Below are 17325 nucleotides of genomic sequence, written 5' to 3'. Positions count from 1 at the left end.
CAGTAGTTCTTTATCAGGATTCACATCATAATTACTAGTAGAGCTTTTAAATATATCCATGACCAGGACCCTTCTTAGACTTTCTGAAGAGAGGTCTTCAGAGGTAGAGCCCCGAACTAATACTCTTCATTAAGAACCATTGCCAAAGGTAGTGGTTCTCAGCATATGGTCTGGATATCTCTGGGGCTTCACATCCTCTCAGGGGAATCCTTGAAGTTGAAACTATTTTCTAATACTAAGACAGTAATTGCCTTTTTCATTCTCATTGTCTCAAGATTATATATACAGTATTTTCCAGTCTTCATGGCATGTGATAGTGCAACAGATTGAATGCAAATGTAGATATGAGAATCTAGCCACCTTTTGTTAAGCCAGACATTAAAGAAACTTATAAAAGTGTAAAGCAGCATCACTCCTCTTAACTAATTTTTTTGTTTTGGGAAAAAATTATGTTTCATAAAAAAATATGTTATTTGTAACACATAATGGACTTGTCATTGTTTTTGTTGTGTGTGTGTGTGTTTGAGACAGGGTCTCACTCTGTCACCTAGGCTGGAGTACAGTTATCACACATTATCACACATTATCACAGTGCAGTGAGCACACATTATCACAGCTCACTGCAGCCTCAACCTCCCAGGCTCAATCAGTCCTCCTGCCTCAGCCTCCCAACTAGCTGGGACTAAAGGTGCATGCCACCATGCTTGGCTAATTTTTGTATTTTTTGTAGGGACGGGGTCTCACCATGTTGCCCAGGCTAGTCTCAAATCCTGGCCTCAAAAGATCCACCCGCCTTGGCCTTCCAAAGTGTTTGGATTACAGGCATGAGCCACCGTGTGTGGCCTTGTCATTATTTTTAAGTAACAGAAACATAATTTTAATTTATCAATTTTAGTAGTAAACATTGGTAAATACAACCTAGATAAACCAAATTTCTTTGAGATCTACAATAATTTGAAGTGTAAAGGGATCTTTACAACATGGTGAGACCCCCATCTATAAAAAAAGTTTTAATTAGCTGGGCTTGGTAGCACATGCTTGTGGTCCTCGCTACTCAAGAGGCTGGGGCAGGAGGATTGCTTGAGCCCAGGAGGTTGAGGCTACAGTGAGCTGTGTTTGTGCCACTGCACTCCAGCCTGGGTGATAGAGCAAGACCCTGTCTCAAAAAAATAAATAAATAAAATCAAGCAAATGCGAACTGTAGCCCAGTGGAAAGGAAGGAGACAAAAAATAACTTTGATCCATTTGTTCCCTTACCATATAGTTGGTGTTAGGTTAACCTTTTGATGTATTTATTTCATTTCATCTTTATAATAACCTCCATGACATTTATATACTCACCCTCATTTTTGCATGGGGAAATTTAGTCTTACAGAAATTAAGAACTTAGTTTGTTCATAAGTGGAGGAGCCATGATTTCAGCTTAGGTCTTTAGACTACATGTTCTTAATCAGTACCATAACCTTAAAAAAGTGAGTCATCTGGACAGGACTTGAGTCCAGGAAATTGTTGATAGTTCAATGCTATAATGACTCCTCTACCTCTGTAGTATCATGCCTAAGAAAAGGGAACCTTTGAAATATTTGTAGACTTAAATAACACTCAAACAGTATGTTAAGTACATGTAACTAAAGTAAAGTACTTATATGTTGTTCTCCTTAGCAAGGACCACTAAATATGAGAGGTGTAAGAGGGATAATCTCGACACGAGTAAGTGCAGTTGACAAAATTATATAAGTAATTTTAGTGTCTTATTGAGACATAAGGATAAATATTCAGTTAGAACAGTCAGATTTGTGACCTTTTAGAATAATGTTATTTTCTAAGCCCCCATATCCAGTCAGTCAGTCCTGAAGAGTCCATTGTTGCAGGAATGAAGTGGCATTTCACTCAGGAGCCAAAGAATCATATACTGCTGTGTTTACATAGAATAGACTAGGATAATTATTTTCTTCTAGTAATGTTACAGTTAATTTAAAATTTGTTCTAGTTAGAGCAGTTCACCCACTCTAGTCCTTTTCAAAGATTTTCTTGTTGACAGAGCAAAAATATGTGACAGTTTTAAAAAACTGATGCTGTTACTGTCTACTGCCTTCTGTGAACTATTATTTCACAGAAGTATTTTTTGTTTAGTAATTGATATTCTGTTTACCTTCCTTTTCTACCCTTAATCCCATCCCAGTGCTGTTTCAAATATTCATTTGGGAAGCTGGGTGCCATAGTGTGCATGTGTAATTCCTCCTTCTTGGAAGCCTGAGGCAGGAGGGTCACTTGACCCCAGGAGTCCAGTCTGGGCAACATAGGAGACCCCATCTCTTAAAAAAAATGCAATTTGGGGATCAGCATATTTTACAGAAAATGAATTACTTATTTGACACATATTGACTAGTATATGTTGGGCACTGGATTAAGACTGAGGATGGGCTGGGCGCGGTGGCTCACACCTGTAATCCCAGCACTTTGGGAGGCCGAGGCAGGCGGATCACGAGGTCAGGAGATCAAGACCATCCTGGCTAACACCGTAAAACCCCGTCTACTGAAAATACAAAAAATTAGCCAGGCGTGGTGGTGGGCGCCTGTAGTCCTAGCTAGTCAGGAGGCTGAGGCAGGAGAACAGCGTGAACCTGGGTAGTGGAGCTTGCAGTGAGCCGAGATCGTGCCACTGCACTCCAGTCTGGGTGACAGAGCGAGACTCCGTCTCAAAAAAAAAAAAAAAACAAAGACTGAGGATGAGGATGCCATAATGAACCAAAAAAAAAAAAAAATATATATATATATATATATGTGTATATATATATAGTCGCTCATGAAATTTTCAATATAATGGAGATGGATGTTAAATAATCACATCAATTGATGTAAATTTTTTATTTTGAAAGGTGCTGTGAACAGTAAGTAGTACATGGTGTTATTAAAGAGCATATTGGTTTTTTCACCAAACCAACAGGAAAAAAAAAAAGAGCGTATTGGGAAAATTGGCCTAGGAAGGTTGGGAGACGACTGAAATCAAAGTGGAAGCTGGGGGGAGACATGAGTTCAATTTGTGACAAGTGGAAGGACCAAATAAGCAGATGGATATATACTTTTGGAACTTAGAGAAGAGGGCTGGTTAGAAGGTATAAATTTGTGTGTGCCAGTAAGTAGTTAACTGAAATCATTGGCCAAGGGAAATCATATAAGGAAAAGTATCGTGAGAAAAGTTAAAGGTTCTAGGGGTAACTTTGGAGGAGTGCTACTGCTTAATGAACAGCTAAAGCAGCATGCGAAAGGAGGCAGAAATAGAGGTCAGAGCAGTATTTAGAAGGAAAACTAGGAGAGTACTAGGAAAATAGTGTTAAATGTTTCAAGAGGTGAGGGTATTTCAAGGTGTATCAAATAAAATCTGGTCACTGCTTACTGTGTTTACAAGGAAGGCCCTGCATGTTCTGGTCCTTTCCACCGTCTCTTATCATTGATCCTGCTACTGGCCTACACCTGTTCTTTAAATTATTTAAACATGTCAGGCTCCTTCCTACCTTAGGACCTATGTGTTGGTGTTTGCTTTGCTAGAATGTTCTTTTCACATGTCATCTCCTCAGATGGTTAGCTAACCTTCCTCCCCCTTTAGCAGGATTATTGTCAGACTCTGTCAAACTTGGAATTTCATCATACAATTTAGATTAAATTTTGCTTGAGTCTCAAATTCAGTTCCAAAAAAAATACTAAGAACATGTTAAAGGAAATTATTTGGCACAAGTTTTTGGCAATAAAGATAAGAATTTTTAGAATTTAGAATGCACACTCCCTAAGGCATCTTGACATGACATGATTGTTGAAGTGGTGAAGGCTGCATCTCTTTTATAATCCCTTTCCACCAAGTGTATTGCATGGTAGACAGATAGGGGAAAGCTGGAAAGTGGGTATCTGGAGTCTACTCTGTTAGGCATGTAGAAATAATGAAGGCAAAATATGTCACAGTATTGACAATCCAGTGAACACCAAACAGTAGTAAAATAGATGATCATTTTCTGAATGATGAGAAAAGCACTTGGCAAAAACTTTTAAAATCCAGTTTAAAAGTTTTCTGGGAGTTCACTTAAGGTCAGTGAACTTTTACTAAACTAATAGTAAAGAAGTGATATGGAGGTTGGCGGTGGTTTGGGAAGGGTGTAGTGAAAGTTGCTGATCAGTCTTATGCTGAATAAGTTCTTCCCAAACTAAAGAATAGCAGTTCCTCTGTTCTTTCAAATTGTTAAGATTCACTGTGAAATTTCAGGGCCGGAAAGAATAAATGGCCAGGCAATCAGTGACCACTTTATATTAATCTATTTGCCATCTTGAGGGCTTCATAAAACTCCATACACGGAAGAAAGTGAACTTTGTAGAACTTTTTTTTTTTTTTTTTTTTTTTTTTTTTGCAATTTTGCTTTTTATTTTCCAAAGAGCCATTTTTGTAGCTATCTAGGCTGATGTGTATTGAATGTACTTTTGTTATACTAAACATTAACTCCAAGCTCATGGATTTTCCTTATATAGCTTTCCTCTCTGCATAGTTTGGCACAAGAATGATTGTTAGTGCCGAGTGTTTTCTTTTTCTCCTGGTCTCTTCTCAGAGCAATACTGGCCTTTCACCCGGTTTTGTATCTTATTTTAGAAATGGCCTTGTTCTCAGATTTTATTTAAATGTTAGTTGGTTCAGTCTTTGCTGCAAATGGCTTTCATGTCTGTGGAAGATAGGAAAAAAGAAAGAAAGAAACATAAATTAAAATAGAAGTGATTCCACATGCAGCTAGAGACAAAATTATTACAAAAGACAGTAGAGATCAATGCCAAGTTGCCCCCAACCGCTACTCCTATAAGGATTTAAAGACCAGAAAAGCTAAATAACTCGCTAAAGGTACAAAGTATTGATGAGAATGTATCATTCTCATTATTTTCATGAAGATAACATTCTAGAGAACTGTATTTTAACACATAAAACAAGCTATTCGTAATATGCCAAACTGCTTCCCCTAGTTGTCTTTGAGAAGGGGGAATATACTAAAAATTTTTCTTTCTTATTTTCTGAGTTTGCAGTGTTGTTTTGAGCATCATTGTTGTTAGTATCATGGTTAAGGCTATGAGCATTAGAGTCAGAAATGTGGATTGGAGTCTGGCTTCCACCATTTACTAAGCTATGACTTTGACTTTTGGGAAAGCTTCTTAACCTCTCTGAACTGCAGTTTCTTATTCTGGAAGATAAATGTATTAATACATACTTAGATTGAGTTAACCATGAAGGGATTAACTCTAAGGTTCTTGGCCATTTAGTGCTTGGCCCACAATGATCACTCCATAATGGTAGCCACTAGTACTACTACTACTATTGCTACTATTACTTATAATAGAACACTTGATACTGAACAGTATCTTTGGATACTGACATAGGGTGATGATTATTGAATTATTCAAACATTCATCTGCTAAAAGATTAGATGCTTTCTTACGCAATTTTTCAACATACCTTCCAGTTCATTTTATCACTCCGTTACTTTAGAGGAAGCACTGTGGTCATTAGTTCTTACTCTATCAAAATGATATTTAACTCTTGGATACCTCAATCAGAGCCTGATCCTTACTATAATTGAAATAAAAATTATTGAGCCTCTTCTGCATTTTATGCTAGAGACCTTGCCCTGCATTGCCAGGGAAAATCATTAACCACTGCAAAATTTAAAAATCCCTATTGCTGCTCATCTTGGAGCATCCTATGCTGCATAAGCATACACACAATTTCTTGTGATAAAGTACCAGAAATGTCATTTTACTTATTTAGATGTACTATACTATTGCCAGCCTACCTAGAGATGGCACAGTCACAGATTGGAAACTCAGGGCTTTGTAATTGTTGAATTTATTGTTTGGGCCAGACCTGGATTGTTTGACCCCTTTTAGGTACTGAGGGCGTCAGCGACATATATCTGAGTATTTTTCTAAATTTGTAATGTTACTGTTTGTGAAGATGTGCTTTTTAGTTTACAACTGAGGAAGCCTGTCATCATCATTAGTACTCATTCATTCAGCATGAGCACCTGTTTTATCTTAGGCACTAGAGATGCAAATATGAATAAAACATGATTCCTGTTCTGGAAAACGCCGGGGGAGAAAAATAACTTAAATAGATAGTTACATTTCAAAGTGATATGTTCCATATAATAAATATGAAAAAGTGTTATAGTAATATACGAGAGGGAGCAATAAATTTGGGGGAATGGTAAGGATTCAAAGGGGAAGTGACAGTTGAGCCAAGTCTTGAAGGATGAATGGGAATTTTCTATTTGGAGCGTAGAGGAGCAGGGGAGGAGACAATACAGGGTAGGGAAGAGTCTATGCAAAAACCCAAGGGCGTGCATGGGACATGCTAGGAAAGGAGGTCTTCAGAGTGGCTGGAGAAAAGGATGTGTGGGAAAGAACTGAGTTGAAATTAGGAGTTAGAATTTTATTCTTTGGTACTAAGGAATCATTGAAGATTTTAAAATTAGGGCTGACATCAGATTTGAGTTTGGAAACCTGTAGTTTGGGACTGGAGGAAGACAGGTGCCAGACACCAGTTAAAAAGCTGTTATTTTCTAAGCAGTAGACAAAGGTTTACACTGACAATAGCTGTGGAGATAGAGAAAAGCTGCAAGATTTCAGAGTTTTCCAAGGTGTGAACAACTAAATTTTGTGATCAAAATGATAAGGCCATGTAATAAGCTGGGGAATGTGGGATCTGTCTTGGTTGAGTAGGTGGATTAACTGAGATTAACAGAGCTGGAGGAAATGTAAAAAGAAAGGCAGGATTGTTCATTTTGTCTTTTGTTTGTTTTGGGGAACAGGGTCAAAATTTTCATTCTGCACAAGGTAGGTTTAGTCTTTTTCAAAACATTCTAGTAGGCAAGTCTGTAGCTGAATCTTGGAAGAAAGGCAACCATAGTAATATTTTTGAGTTCCTACTGTTTATTTTTTCAATAAAAACTAAGGTTCTCAGGTTAGCAGATCATGGTCTTAGGAAGGTAGCTGTAGAACCAAAATATAAATTCCTAAGCTTCTACCAATTGGGTCTTACTGAAATGGCAATTGAGAGAGAAATAAATCTCTTGGTTTTCACCATACTTACTTTATGTTTCCTTTCCCAGAGTATCTTTCCTAAAAAAAAAAAAAAAAAGAAAAAAGAAAAAACGTATATATATACAAAATCCATCTATTTTCTACACTAAGTTTTCTGATCTTAATATTATTTGGCTAAATGACAGATTAGGTGTGCTCAGGATCAAGGATCATAGCTAAGGAGCCTCAAACAGCTTGCTTTGTTCTAACAAAACCTTAACATTTAAAGATTAAGTCCTCAAGAAATATTTATTACTTCATACGTGCTTGATCTAATCTCAGCTGTTACTTGGTTTGAATGTGAGGGAAACAATAAGTATTAAAGAATGATGGATGTAGTGTCCACTTCACTATAGGAGTTTAAGAATAAGGGATTTTTCTCCCCATTTGGATGGTTGAGCTATAGTCCTTTGGAATCAAGGGAATAAAGTAGTTCCTCAAAATCTCTCACCTCCACATTTCAGGGGTCATTCACCATTGATTGAAAGATGGGTGGTCGTGAAGGACTTGAGTGGGCTTTGAACAAGGTGGACTGCTGTATGTATCTGACGTTCTTTTTTCATGTGTTTAAAAAATAAATGAACACACCTTATCTACATGAAATTCTAGTTTTCGCTGTTATTATCTAGATTTTCTGTGTCGTTTCTTGGCCTGTGGTGTTTTTTTCTTTGTTCTTGATTGCTGTGACATGCAGTTGCCTGCTGTTTAAGGCAGCTGCAGTAGAGTGCACCCAGAAGTGGTTATGTTTCTATATTTAGTAAAACCATAGGATTTGTGAAGCAGTTGCAGATTCCTTCAGGATAAAATGGTTTCTATAAATGTAACTTTTTTTCTTTTTTCTTTTTTGTTTGTTTGTTTGTTTGTTTATTGAGACAGGATCTCACTCTTGCCCAGGCCAGAATGCAGTGGCATGAACATGGCTCACTGTGGCCTCGACCTCCTGGACTCGTAACGATCCTCCTGCCTCAGCCTCCCAAGTAGCTGGACCTATAGGCACAGGCCATCACACCCAGCTATTTTAAAAGATTTCTTGTAGAGATAAATTTTCACCATGTTTCCCAGGCTGGTCTTGAACTCCTAAGTTTAAGCAGTCCTCCCAGGAAGTGCTAGGATTACAGACCTGAGCCACTGTGCCCAGCCTCAATGTAACATTTTTAATGAAACTATTATTATCACCTATTAGAGAAATATATAGCAGCAAATATGTGTCAGTCTGTGGACAAGACAGAGGCACACAAAACTTTTTTTAATTTCCGTAAGAGCTCACTGAATATTTTAAATACTTAAAATTAATCATGTGAATTCTATTTTTATTCTCTTTATCTTGAATTGCAGAGCTTTTACTCAAGTGTTTACCTTTGGTCCGACCTTCCGAGCTGAAAATTCTCAGAGCCGGAGGCACCTGGCAGAGTTTTATATGATAGAAGCAGAGATTTCTTTTGTTGACAGCCTTCAAGATCTCATGCAGGTAGGTACACAAGTTTTAAAATACCAGGTATCTGTGACATTAAAACGTTTCTGTATATATTTTTACCTCAGACATGTATGTGTTACAGGTACTCATAAAGTGAAAAGAAGGGGGGATAACTACTTAATAAACGTTTATTGAATGCCTTTACTGTAATAGTTTAAAATACAAGAGTCAGACAGATTTAAGTTTATATCCCAGTTCTGCCATTAGCTTTGCTATGAAGTTCCTTGACCTTCATGATCTTTAGGTTCCTCAACTCTAAAATGAGAATAATTGTGCTTACTCCTAAGGTTATGTGAGGGGTAAATTAAATTGTATATATAATATAATGCACATAGCATGGGGTCTGGAACACAAGCAGGTTCACTAAATAGTAGCTCTGATTTGCTAGGAAAATCAAACATCTTTATAATTATATAAATGTCTGTAATACTTACATAAACCCCTATGTAGCTATATTAGAAAGCATCCACAGGAGCTATCAGCTCAGTTGAGCAGGGGACAAGGCTGGAGAGATGGTCATGGTCAGGCAACAGATCATGAAAGACCTTGTATTTCAATGCCATAGTAAGGAGTTTGAACTTTACCCAAAATTTAAGGAGCAAGAGTTCTAAATTGGAAAATGAAGGTCAGAGCTATATTTTAGACACATCTTTTTAGCAGCAATATGAACAATGATTTAGAGGTAGATAAAAGTAGAGAGGCCTTGTTAGGAGGCTGTAGACATAATCCAGACAGTGCACACAAGTGGAATTGAATGGACCAAGATTTGATGCTTAACCACTCACGTGCTATGTGACTAACTTAGACAAGGGACTTAATCTCTCTAGGCCTCAGTGTCTTCATCAAAATTCCAATACATAGGAATAAAAATTCCTACTTTATAGGCTACTTGAGAAGATCAGGTAGATAAAATATATATATGTGTGTGTGTGTGTGTGTGTGTGTGTTTGTGTGTGTGTGTATATGAAGTACTTAGCATAATTATGGCACTTAGTAAATACCCAGGAATTGTTAACTGTTAAATTATGAATTGTCTATTCAGAAGCATTGTGGTTACTATCTTAGTTTGGATTTGTAATTATGGGATGTTTATTTTACTGATTTTCATCAACTGTCCTTTCTGTTCATTTATATGTCTTTCTACTGTTACCCAGTAAATGACCTGTTTCCACTTAAAACATTAAATACCATATATATCACAAATAGAACAGACTATTTTATTACCCTGTCTTGAGTTGGATTTCCTAGTAAACAAAACTCTCTAAGGCAGAGATGTGTGGGCAGGGGCATTATTAGGGAGTGCTCTTGAGAAAAGCATTCATAAGGAAAGGAAGAAAGTCACATTGAACAGTGGGAAGCGTGAACTGTGATCCATTTGCAAACAGAGGCCTTAGCTTCTTCTGTGAAGAACTTTGGAACTGGAATGATCCTAAACCAGATGGGAACAGTTGTCCCATCTGAAAGCAAGGCAGTAGCTCTTTGTGCCTTCCCATATCAACCAATCATTGGATGTGATTAGCCACTGGAAGGGGCATAACCTTGAGTAAGGCAGCACCTCTGGGTCTCAGTAGTTCCTGATGAAGCACTCAACTATAAACCATCAGCAGTTAATAATATTCCTGGATTCCTATATAGGGCACTTGGCCCTGAAGGGGCATTCTGGCCACACAATATAGCATTTCGTTTCCATACTCCCTTTATACTTCCCACTGAGCATTTTGGATCAGTCCCCATGGGACATTTTTGGTTATCCCTATTAGGGAATGGGCAGGGAAGGGGGAGAGCGGTCACTACTAGCATGTAGTTGGTAAAGGCAGAAGTGCTGTTCAGCAACCTAAAGTGCACAGCCACCTTCTCCTCAGTAATTAGCTGGCCCAAAGTATCAGTAGTGCTGCTGTTGAACAACCATATTCTGGACTGTAGGGATTCAGGATCTGAGCTTCAGAAGGAGTCAGTGGCATTCCTTAAGTAGCTTTCACTTGAGCCCATCCCCTAATTCTTTATTAATCTTTGTTCTACAATTATATTTTACCATATGACAGGGTTGCAAGATATCATTTATTTTTCTCAGTTATATTAGTAAAAACATTGAGGAATAGATAAGTTAAGCTACATACCTTTTTAGTAAGTGTGAGCAGAATTCAGTTACATATTTTTACCTTTGCATTCAGTCAGCAGTGCCATGAAATTATTTTATTCTGCTCTAAACCGGAGCATTTCAACCTAAACTTAGGGTTTAAAATTAGTCATTTCATTATTTCATTTTCTTTTCTTTTCTTTTCTTTTTTTTTTTTTTTTTTTGAGACAGGGTCTCACTCTTGTCTCCCAGGGTGGAGTGTGGTGGTGCAGTCTTAGCTCACTGCAGCCTCCTGAGTAACTGGGTCTGTAGGCACACACCACATGCCCAGCTAATTTTTTGGTAGAAACGGGGTTGCCCAGGTTGGTCTTCAACTCCTGAGCTCAAGCCATCCGCCTGCCTCACTCTCCCAAAGTGCTGGGATTACAGGCATGAGCCAGCATGCCCAGCCTCATTTTCTCTTTTTCTTCCATTTCTTGACTTTGTTTTTATCTGTAGATGCCCTGACTGATGAATTTTTAGGCTAGTTTCTTAAGCTTTGGTGATTAATGTCCAGGAATACTTTGAACCAGAAGAACACACAGTCATTTTATTCAGAGCATTACCTTGTACTACCTTTGCTGGTGTTATCTCAGATATATTCCAAAATAAGTCAGGAACTGATTAAAAAGGGTTGGACTACCCCAGAGAGATCAGTTATCCCAGGAGAACAGTTACTTGTCCAGTGGCTTTAGATGGGGTGGGCCTGGGCAAGGAGGTAGCTTCAGTGACATTACTCCCTGAGAGTTGCATAATAGGTGTCTGAAGCAGTTTTGATTTATCCATTCACCAGTTGAAGGACATTTAGTTTATTCTGTTTTTGAATGTAATGAACAAAGTTGCCGTAAATATTTATGTGCAGGTTTTATATGAATGTAAAGTTTCATTTCTGTTTTTTTGTTTTTTGAGGCAGGGTCTCACTCTGTCACCTAGGCTGGAGTGCAGTGGTGCAATCATAGCTCACTTCAGCCATGAACTCCTGGGGCTCAAGTGATCCTCCTACCTCAGCCTCCCAAGAAGCTAGGACTACAGGTACTATTTTTTAAATTTTTTGTAGAGACAGGATCTCACTATGTTACCCAGGCTGGTCTCAAACTTCTGGGCCCAAGTGATCCTCCTGCCTCTCAGCCTCCTAAAGTGTTGGGATTACACGTGTGAGCCACAGCCACCCAGACTCATTTCTCTTGGGTAAATTCCTGGGAGTGGGATTACTAGGTCAGTGTTTGATGTGATGTTTTATAGTCTTCATTATACAGATCTTGGTTAAATTTACTCCTAAGTGGAGTTATCTTTTGGTATCCAGAAGGGATTGGTTTCCGGACCCTCCCCACTGCCCGCCATTATGGATACCAAAGTCCATGGTTACTTTTATGTTCCTTATATAAATTACAAAATTTCTTTCATTTTATAGGGAAGAAGTCTGTTTTCCAAAATGACTGTTCCATTTTGCATTCCTACCAGCAATGTATGGAAGTTTACTTGTTCTAGTTCTTCATTAGTACCAAGTACTGTCAGGCATATGTGGTGGTTTTAAGCCATTCTAAGAGCTGCGTATTAGTATCTCATTGTGGTTTTAATTTGCATTTCCCTAATACTTATTGATGTTGAGCATCTTTTCATGTACTTACTGGCCATCTGTATGTCATCTCCTGTGAGATGAATTTTTATTGCCCATTTTCCATATGGCTTGCTTGTTTTTTTCACTGTTGAGTTTAGAGAGTTCTTTATATATTCTAGCTACTAGTTCCTTGTTGGATGTGTGGTTTCTGACTGTGTTCTCCTAATAAGTAGCTTGACTTTTCATCCCCTTAATTTTGATGACATCTAGTTTATCATTTTTTCTTTCATGGATTATGCTTTTTGTTGTCAAGTCTAAGAACTCTTTACCTTGCCCTAGATCTCAAGGATTTTATGATGTTTTATAGCTTTAGCTTTACATTTTTCATGTAAGTCTATGATCCATCTTGAGTTAATTTTTGTGTAATGTGAGACAGAAGTTCTTGTCCCTTCCTTTCCTTTCCTCTCTTCTATTTCCCCTTTCCTTTCTACCTCTGGATAACTTCTTGCTCCAGCACCATTTGTTGAAAAGGCTGTTAGCTAAACTTCATCTATTGAATTGCTTTTGGGTCTTTGTCAAAAATCAGTTGGTCATATACATATGGATCTATTTCTGAATCCTCTATTCTGTTCCGTATTCTACTTAATATTTTAACACTTCAAGTAAAACAACAGTCTTACTACTATGTATTTCCCTTTACCTTCACCCCCTTATGTTATAGTTGCCATATGCATTACAAGTTCTATGTATTAATTTCCTATTGCTGCTATAACACATCACCACAAACCTGGTGGGTTAAAACAACTCGAATTTATTATTGTATACTTCTGGAGGTGAGAAGTCCAAAGTGGATTTTACTGGTCTAAAATCCAACACCGCGAAAAGGTGTCAGCAGAGTTGCATTCCCTCTTGGAGGCTTCAGGAGAGAATTAGGTCCCTTGCCTCTTACATTTTCTAGAGACTGCCTGCATTCTTTGGCTCACAGACCTTAAAAACCAGCAAGGTATCATCTTCAAATCTTTCTCTCACCACCCTCATGCCTCCCTCTTTCACGTAAAGGATCCTTGTGATTACATTAGTCCCATCCGTGTAATCTAGAATAATCTCATCATTTAAAGATTCTTAATCACACATACAAAGTTTTTTTTACCAGGTAGGCTAACACACTCACTGGTTCTGGGATTGGAGCATGGACAGCTTTGGCAGAGGGATAAATATTATTCTGCCAATCACAATTCACATACCTTGAAAATCTCTGGTGATGTTTGAATTTTTGCTCTCAGTCACCATACATATTTTAAATAATTTCAGAAGAGAAAAAAACATCTGTTGTATTTACCTACATTTGGTAGTAATAGTAAATTACTGTTTCTGTTGTTGTTCTTTCATTACTCAAGTTCCAGATTTCCTTCTGGGGTCACTTTCCTTCAGCCTAAAGAATTTCCTTTAACATTTAAAAGCATTTCTGCTGGCAGTCAGTTCTTAGTTTTTCTTCATTTGAGAATTTTTTAATTTTACTGTCATTTCTGAAAGATGCTTCCACAGGATATACAATTTTGGCTTGACAGTTCTTTTCTTTCAGCACTTTAAATATAGTCTGCTATCTTTTGACTTCTGTAGTGTTTGAGAATAAATCCAGTCTTGAATTGTTTTTTTTCCAATGTAAAGGGTCATTTTTCTCGGTTTCTTTCAAGATTTTTTTCTTTGTCTTTGGTTTTCAGCACATGGATTATGATATGTCTAGGTATAATTTTCTTTGAGTTTATCCTGTTTGTGATTTAGTGAGCTCCTTGAATATGTCTTTAGCCAACTTGGGGGAGTTTTCAGCCATTATTTCTTCACGTATTTTTTTCTGTGCCCTTTTTTGTCTTTTCTGCCTCTGGTACTCCAGTAACACGAATGTAAAACCTTTTGATATTGTCCCATGGTGCTGTCGTGCTCTGCTTATTATTAACAAGTCTCTCTCTCTCTCTCTCTCTCTCTCTCTCTCTTTCTTTCTTTCTTTCTTTCTTTCTTTTTTTAGACAGAGTCTCACTCTGTTGCCCAGGCTGGAGTGTAGTGGCACGATCTCAGCTCACTGTACCTTCCACCTCCCGGGTTTAAGCATTTCTTCTGCCTCAGCCTCCTGAGTAGCTGGGATTACAGGCACCTGCCACCACACCCGACTAATTTTTTACTGTTATCAGAGACAGGGTTTCACCATTTTGGCCGGGCTGGTCTCGAACTCCTGACCTCAAGTGATCCGCCCACCTCAGACTCCCAAAGTGCTGGGATTCTTTCTGTAATTCAGAATTGGGGGCATTTCAACTGAACTGTCTTCAAACTTATTAATTGTTTCCTCTTTTATCTTCATTGTGATAATGAGCCCATCCTGTGAAATTTTTATTTCACATATTTTCCAATTCTAAAATTTTTATTTATTTATTTTTAGTTTCTTTTTCTCCACTGAGAAGTTCTTTCTCTTTAAGAATGTTTCCCTTTACCTGTGGAAGATGTTTATAATACCTGCATTAAACTGTCAGATAATTCCAATATTTGAGTCTTCTATGTGTATGTATCTGTTGATTATTTTTTCTCATGAGAATTCATAAGATTTTCCTGGTTCTTTGTATGTCCAGTAATTTTTAAGTATATCCTGGATGTTTTTAATGTTATGTTCTGACACTCTGGGTTCTGTTAAAATCCTTTGGAAATGGAATTATTTTTATTGTTGTTTTTACCAGTTATTAAACTGGTTAGACTCAGACTGTAAGTTTTATTTTACTTTCTATTGGCATTGGTCTCCATGTCAGTTAAGTTTTCAAAGCCTCTGCTATGCTATTTGAGTCTTTCTGATGCGTGTGCTACTCATAGTCTGGAAATTGCCAGTGATTTATATTGTAGTTCATTGTCAGAAGCATTCACTGTGCTTCTTTGGGTCTGTTTCACATATACATTGCTTGGAGGTGAGCCCTGGCCTTATATTACTTCATACACAATTAGAGGGTCACCTTCTCCTGTTCTTCAGAATTTCCTTCACACTGTCTGGCCCCCCATTTTGGTTTCTCTGGCCAGAAAGATTTCTCCCAGGTCTTAGTTGCCACCATGTTATTCATTTCCAGGTGACTGTGGCCACCATTGGATCTAATTGGCAAGAGAAAATATTAAAAATAATAATAATAGGCTGGGTGCAGTGGCTCACACCTGTAATCCCAGCACTTTGGGAGGCCAAGGCGGGCAGATCACCTGAGGTCAGGAGTTCGAGACCAATTGGCCAACATGGTGAAACCCTGTCTCTACTAAAAATACAAAAATTAGCTGGGCATGGTGACACGCGCCTGTAATCCCGGCTACTCAGGAGGCTGAGGCATGAGAATCGCTTGAACCTGGGAGGCGGAGATTGCAGTGAGCTGAGATCGTGCCACTACACTCCAGCCTGGGCGACAAGAGCAAGACTCCGTCTCAAAAAATAGTAGTAATAATAATAGAGATTACCTACATCCACGCTCTTCAAAACAGCAGTCTCCCTTTCCCAGTTCCTCTGTTGGAGAAGTAGGTCTTCTCTTGGTGTTTTAGGTGCTTGTGCCACTGTCACCGTGACAGTGCCACTCCACAACTGGGGCTACATTTTGGCTAGGAAAAGAAGAGAGAAAAGAGTGGGAGACAAAACAACCAAGGATTTTCCTAAAAACACTGTTCTACAGGGACTTTACCAGACTAGTAGTAGGAGCTTTCTTCTAGAAGTTTTGCTTCCTATGCCTACTAAACAGATCAACAACGTTTTATCCCCAAATCGAAACCAGGAGACAAAGGAGGTAAAAATGGAACTAAAATTCATCTCCATTTCAAGTTATTAATCAAGTTGACTAGTTCCCAGTCCACCTATCATTGTTTATTTTTCTGAGTCCTTAGGTAGTTGCTCTTTGTATTCTGACCAGAGTTTTTTTTTTTTTTTTTTACTTTAAGTTCTGGGATACATGTGCAGAACGTGCACGTTTGTTACATAGGTATACATGTGCCATGGTGGTTTGCTGCACCTATCAACCCATCATCTAGGTTTTAAGCCCCACATGCATTAGGTATTTGTCCTAATGCTCTCCCTCCCCTTGTCCCCCATCCCCCAATAGGCCCCAGTATATGATGTTCCCCTCCCTGTGTCCATGTGTTCTCATTGTTCAACTCCCACTTGTGAGTGAAAACACGCAGTGTTTGGTTTTCTGTTCCTTTGTTAGTTTGCCTAGAATGATGGCTTCCAGCTTCATCCATGTCCCTGCAAAGGACACGAACCCATTCTTTTTATGGCTGCATAGTATTCCATTGTGCATACAGTATCCAGTCTATCACAGTATCCAGTCTGTCACTGATGGGCATTTGGTTTGGTTCCAAGTCTTTGCTATTGTAAATAGTACTGCAATAAACATGTGTGCATGTGTCTTTATAAAGCAGAATGATTTAAAATCCTTTGGGTACATACCCCGTAATGAGATTGCTGGGTCAAATGCTTTTCTGGTTCTAGATTCTTGAGAAATTGCCACACTGTCTTCGCGGTGGTTGAACTAATTTACACTCCCACCAACAGTGTAAAAGCATTCCTGTTTCTCCACAGCCTTGCTAGCATCTGTTGTTTCCTGACTTCTTAATAATTGCCATTTTAACTGATATAAGATGGTATCTCATTGTGGTTTTTATTTGCATTTCTCTAATGACCAGTGATGATGACCTTTTTTTCGTATGTTTGTTGGCTGCATGAATTTTTAAGAAGTGTCTGTTCATATCCTTCACCCACTTTTTGATGAGGTTGTTTCTTTTTTTCTTGTACATTTGTTTAAGTTCCTTGTAGATTCTGGAACTAGCCCTTTGTCAGATGGGTAGATTGCAAAAATTTTCTCCCATTCTGTAGGTTGCCTCTTTACTCTGATGATAGTTTCTTTTGCTGTGAGAAGCTCTTTAGTTTAATTAGATTCCATTTGTCAATTTTGGCTTTTGTTGCAGTTGCTTTTGATGTTTTAGTCATGAAGTCTTTGCCTGTGCCTATGTCCTGAATGGTATTGCCTAGGTTTTTTTCTAGGGTTTTTCTGGTTTTGGGTTTTA

The 17325-nt window shown here is 38.2% G+C and overlaps 1 protein-coding gene across 5 annotated transcripts in view; it reads left to right on the top strand.

The window, feature by feature from the left end:
• NARS2 (asparaginyl-tRNA synthetase 2, mitochondrial) overlaps window positions 1-17325 on the top strand; it is a 144220-nt gene that overhangs the window by 78726 nt on the left and 48169 nt on the right. For all 5 annotated transcript variants that reach the window (XM_054439408.2, XM_054439412.2, XM_054439411.2 and 2 more), the window contains one exon: window positions 8443-8575. In XM_054439408.2, the coding sequence (XP_054295383.2) occupies window positions 8443-8575 (133 nt within the window). The remainder of the gene's footprint in view (window positions 1-8442; window positions 8576-17325) is intronic.

This window comes from Pongo pygmaeus, chromosome 9 (assembly GCF_028885625.2).
Source record: "Pongo pygmaeus isolate AG05252 chromosome 9, NHGRI_mPonPyg2-v2.0_pri, whole genome shotgun sequence".
NCBI lineage: Eukaryota > Metazoa > Chordata > Mammalia > Primates > Hominidae > Pongo > Pongo pygmaeus.
The sequence above is the reverse complement of the archived record's forward strand: the minus strand, read 5'-3'. Positions and strand labels throughout refer to the sequence as shown.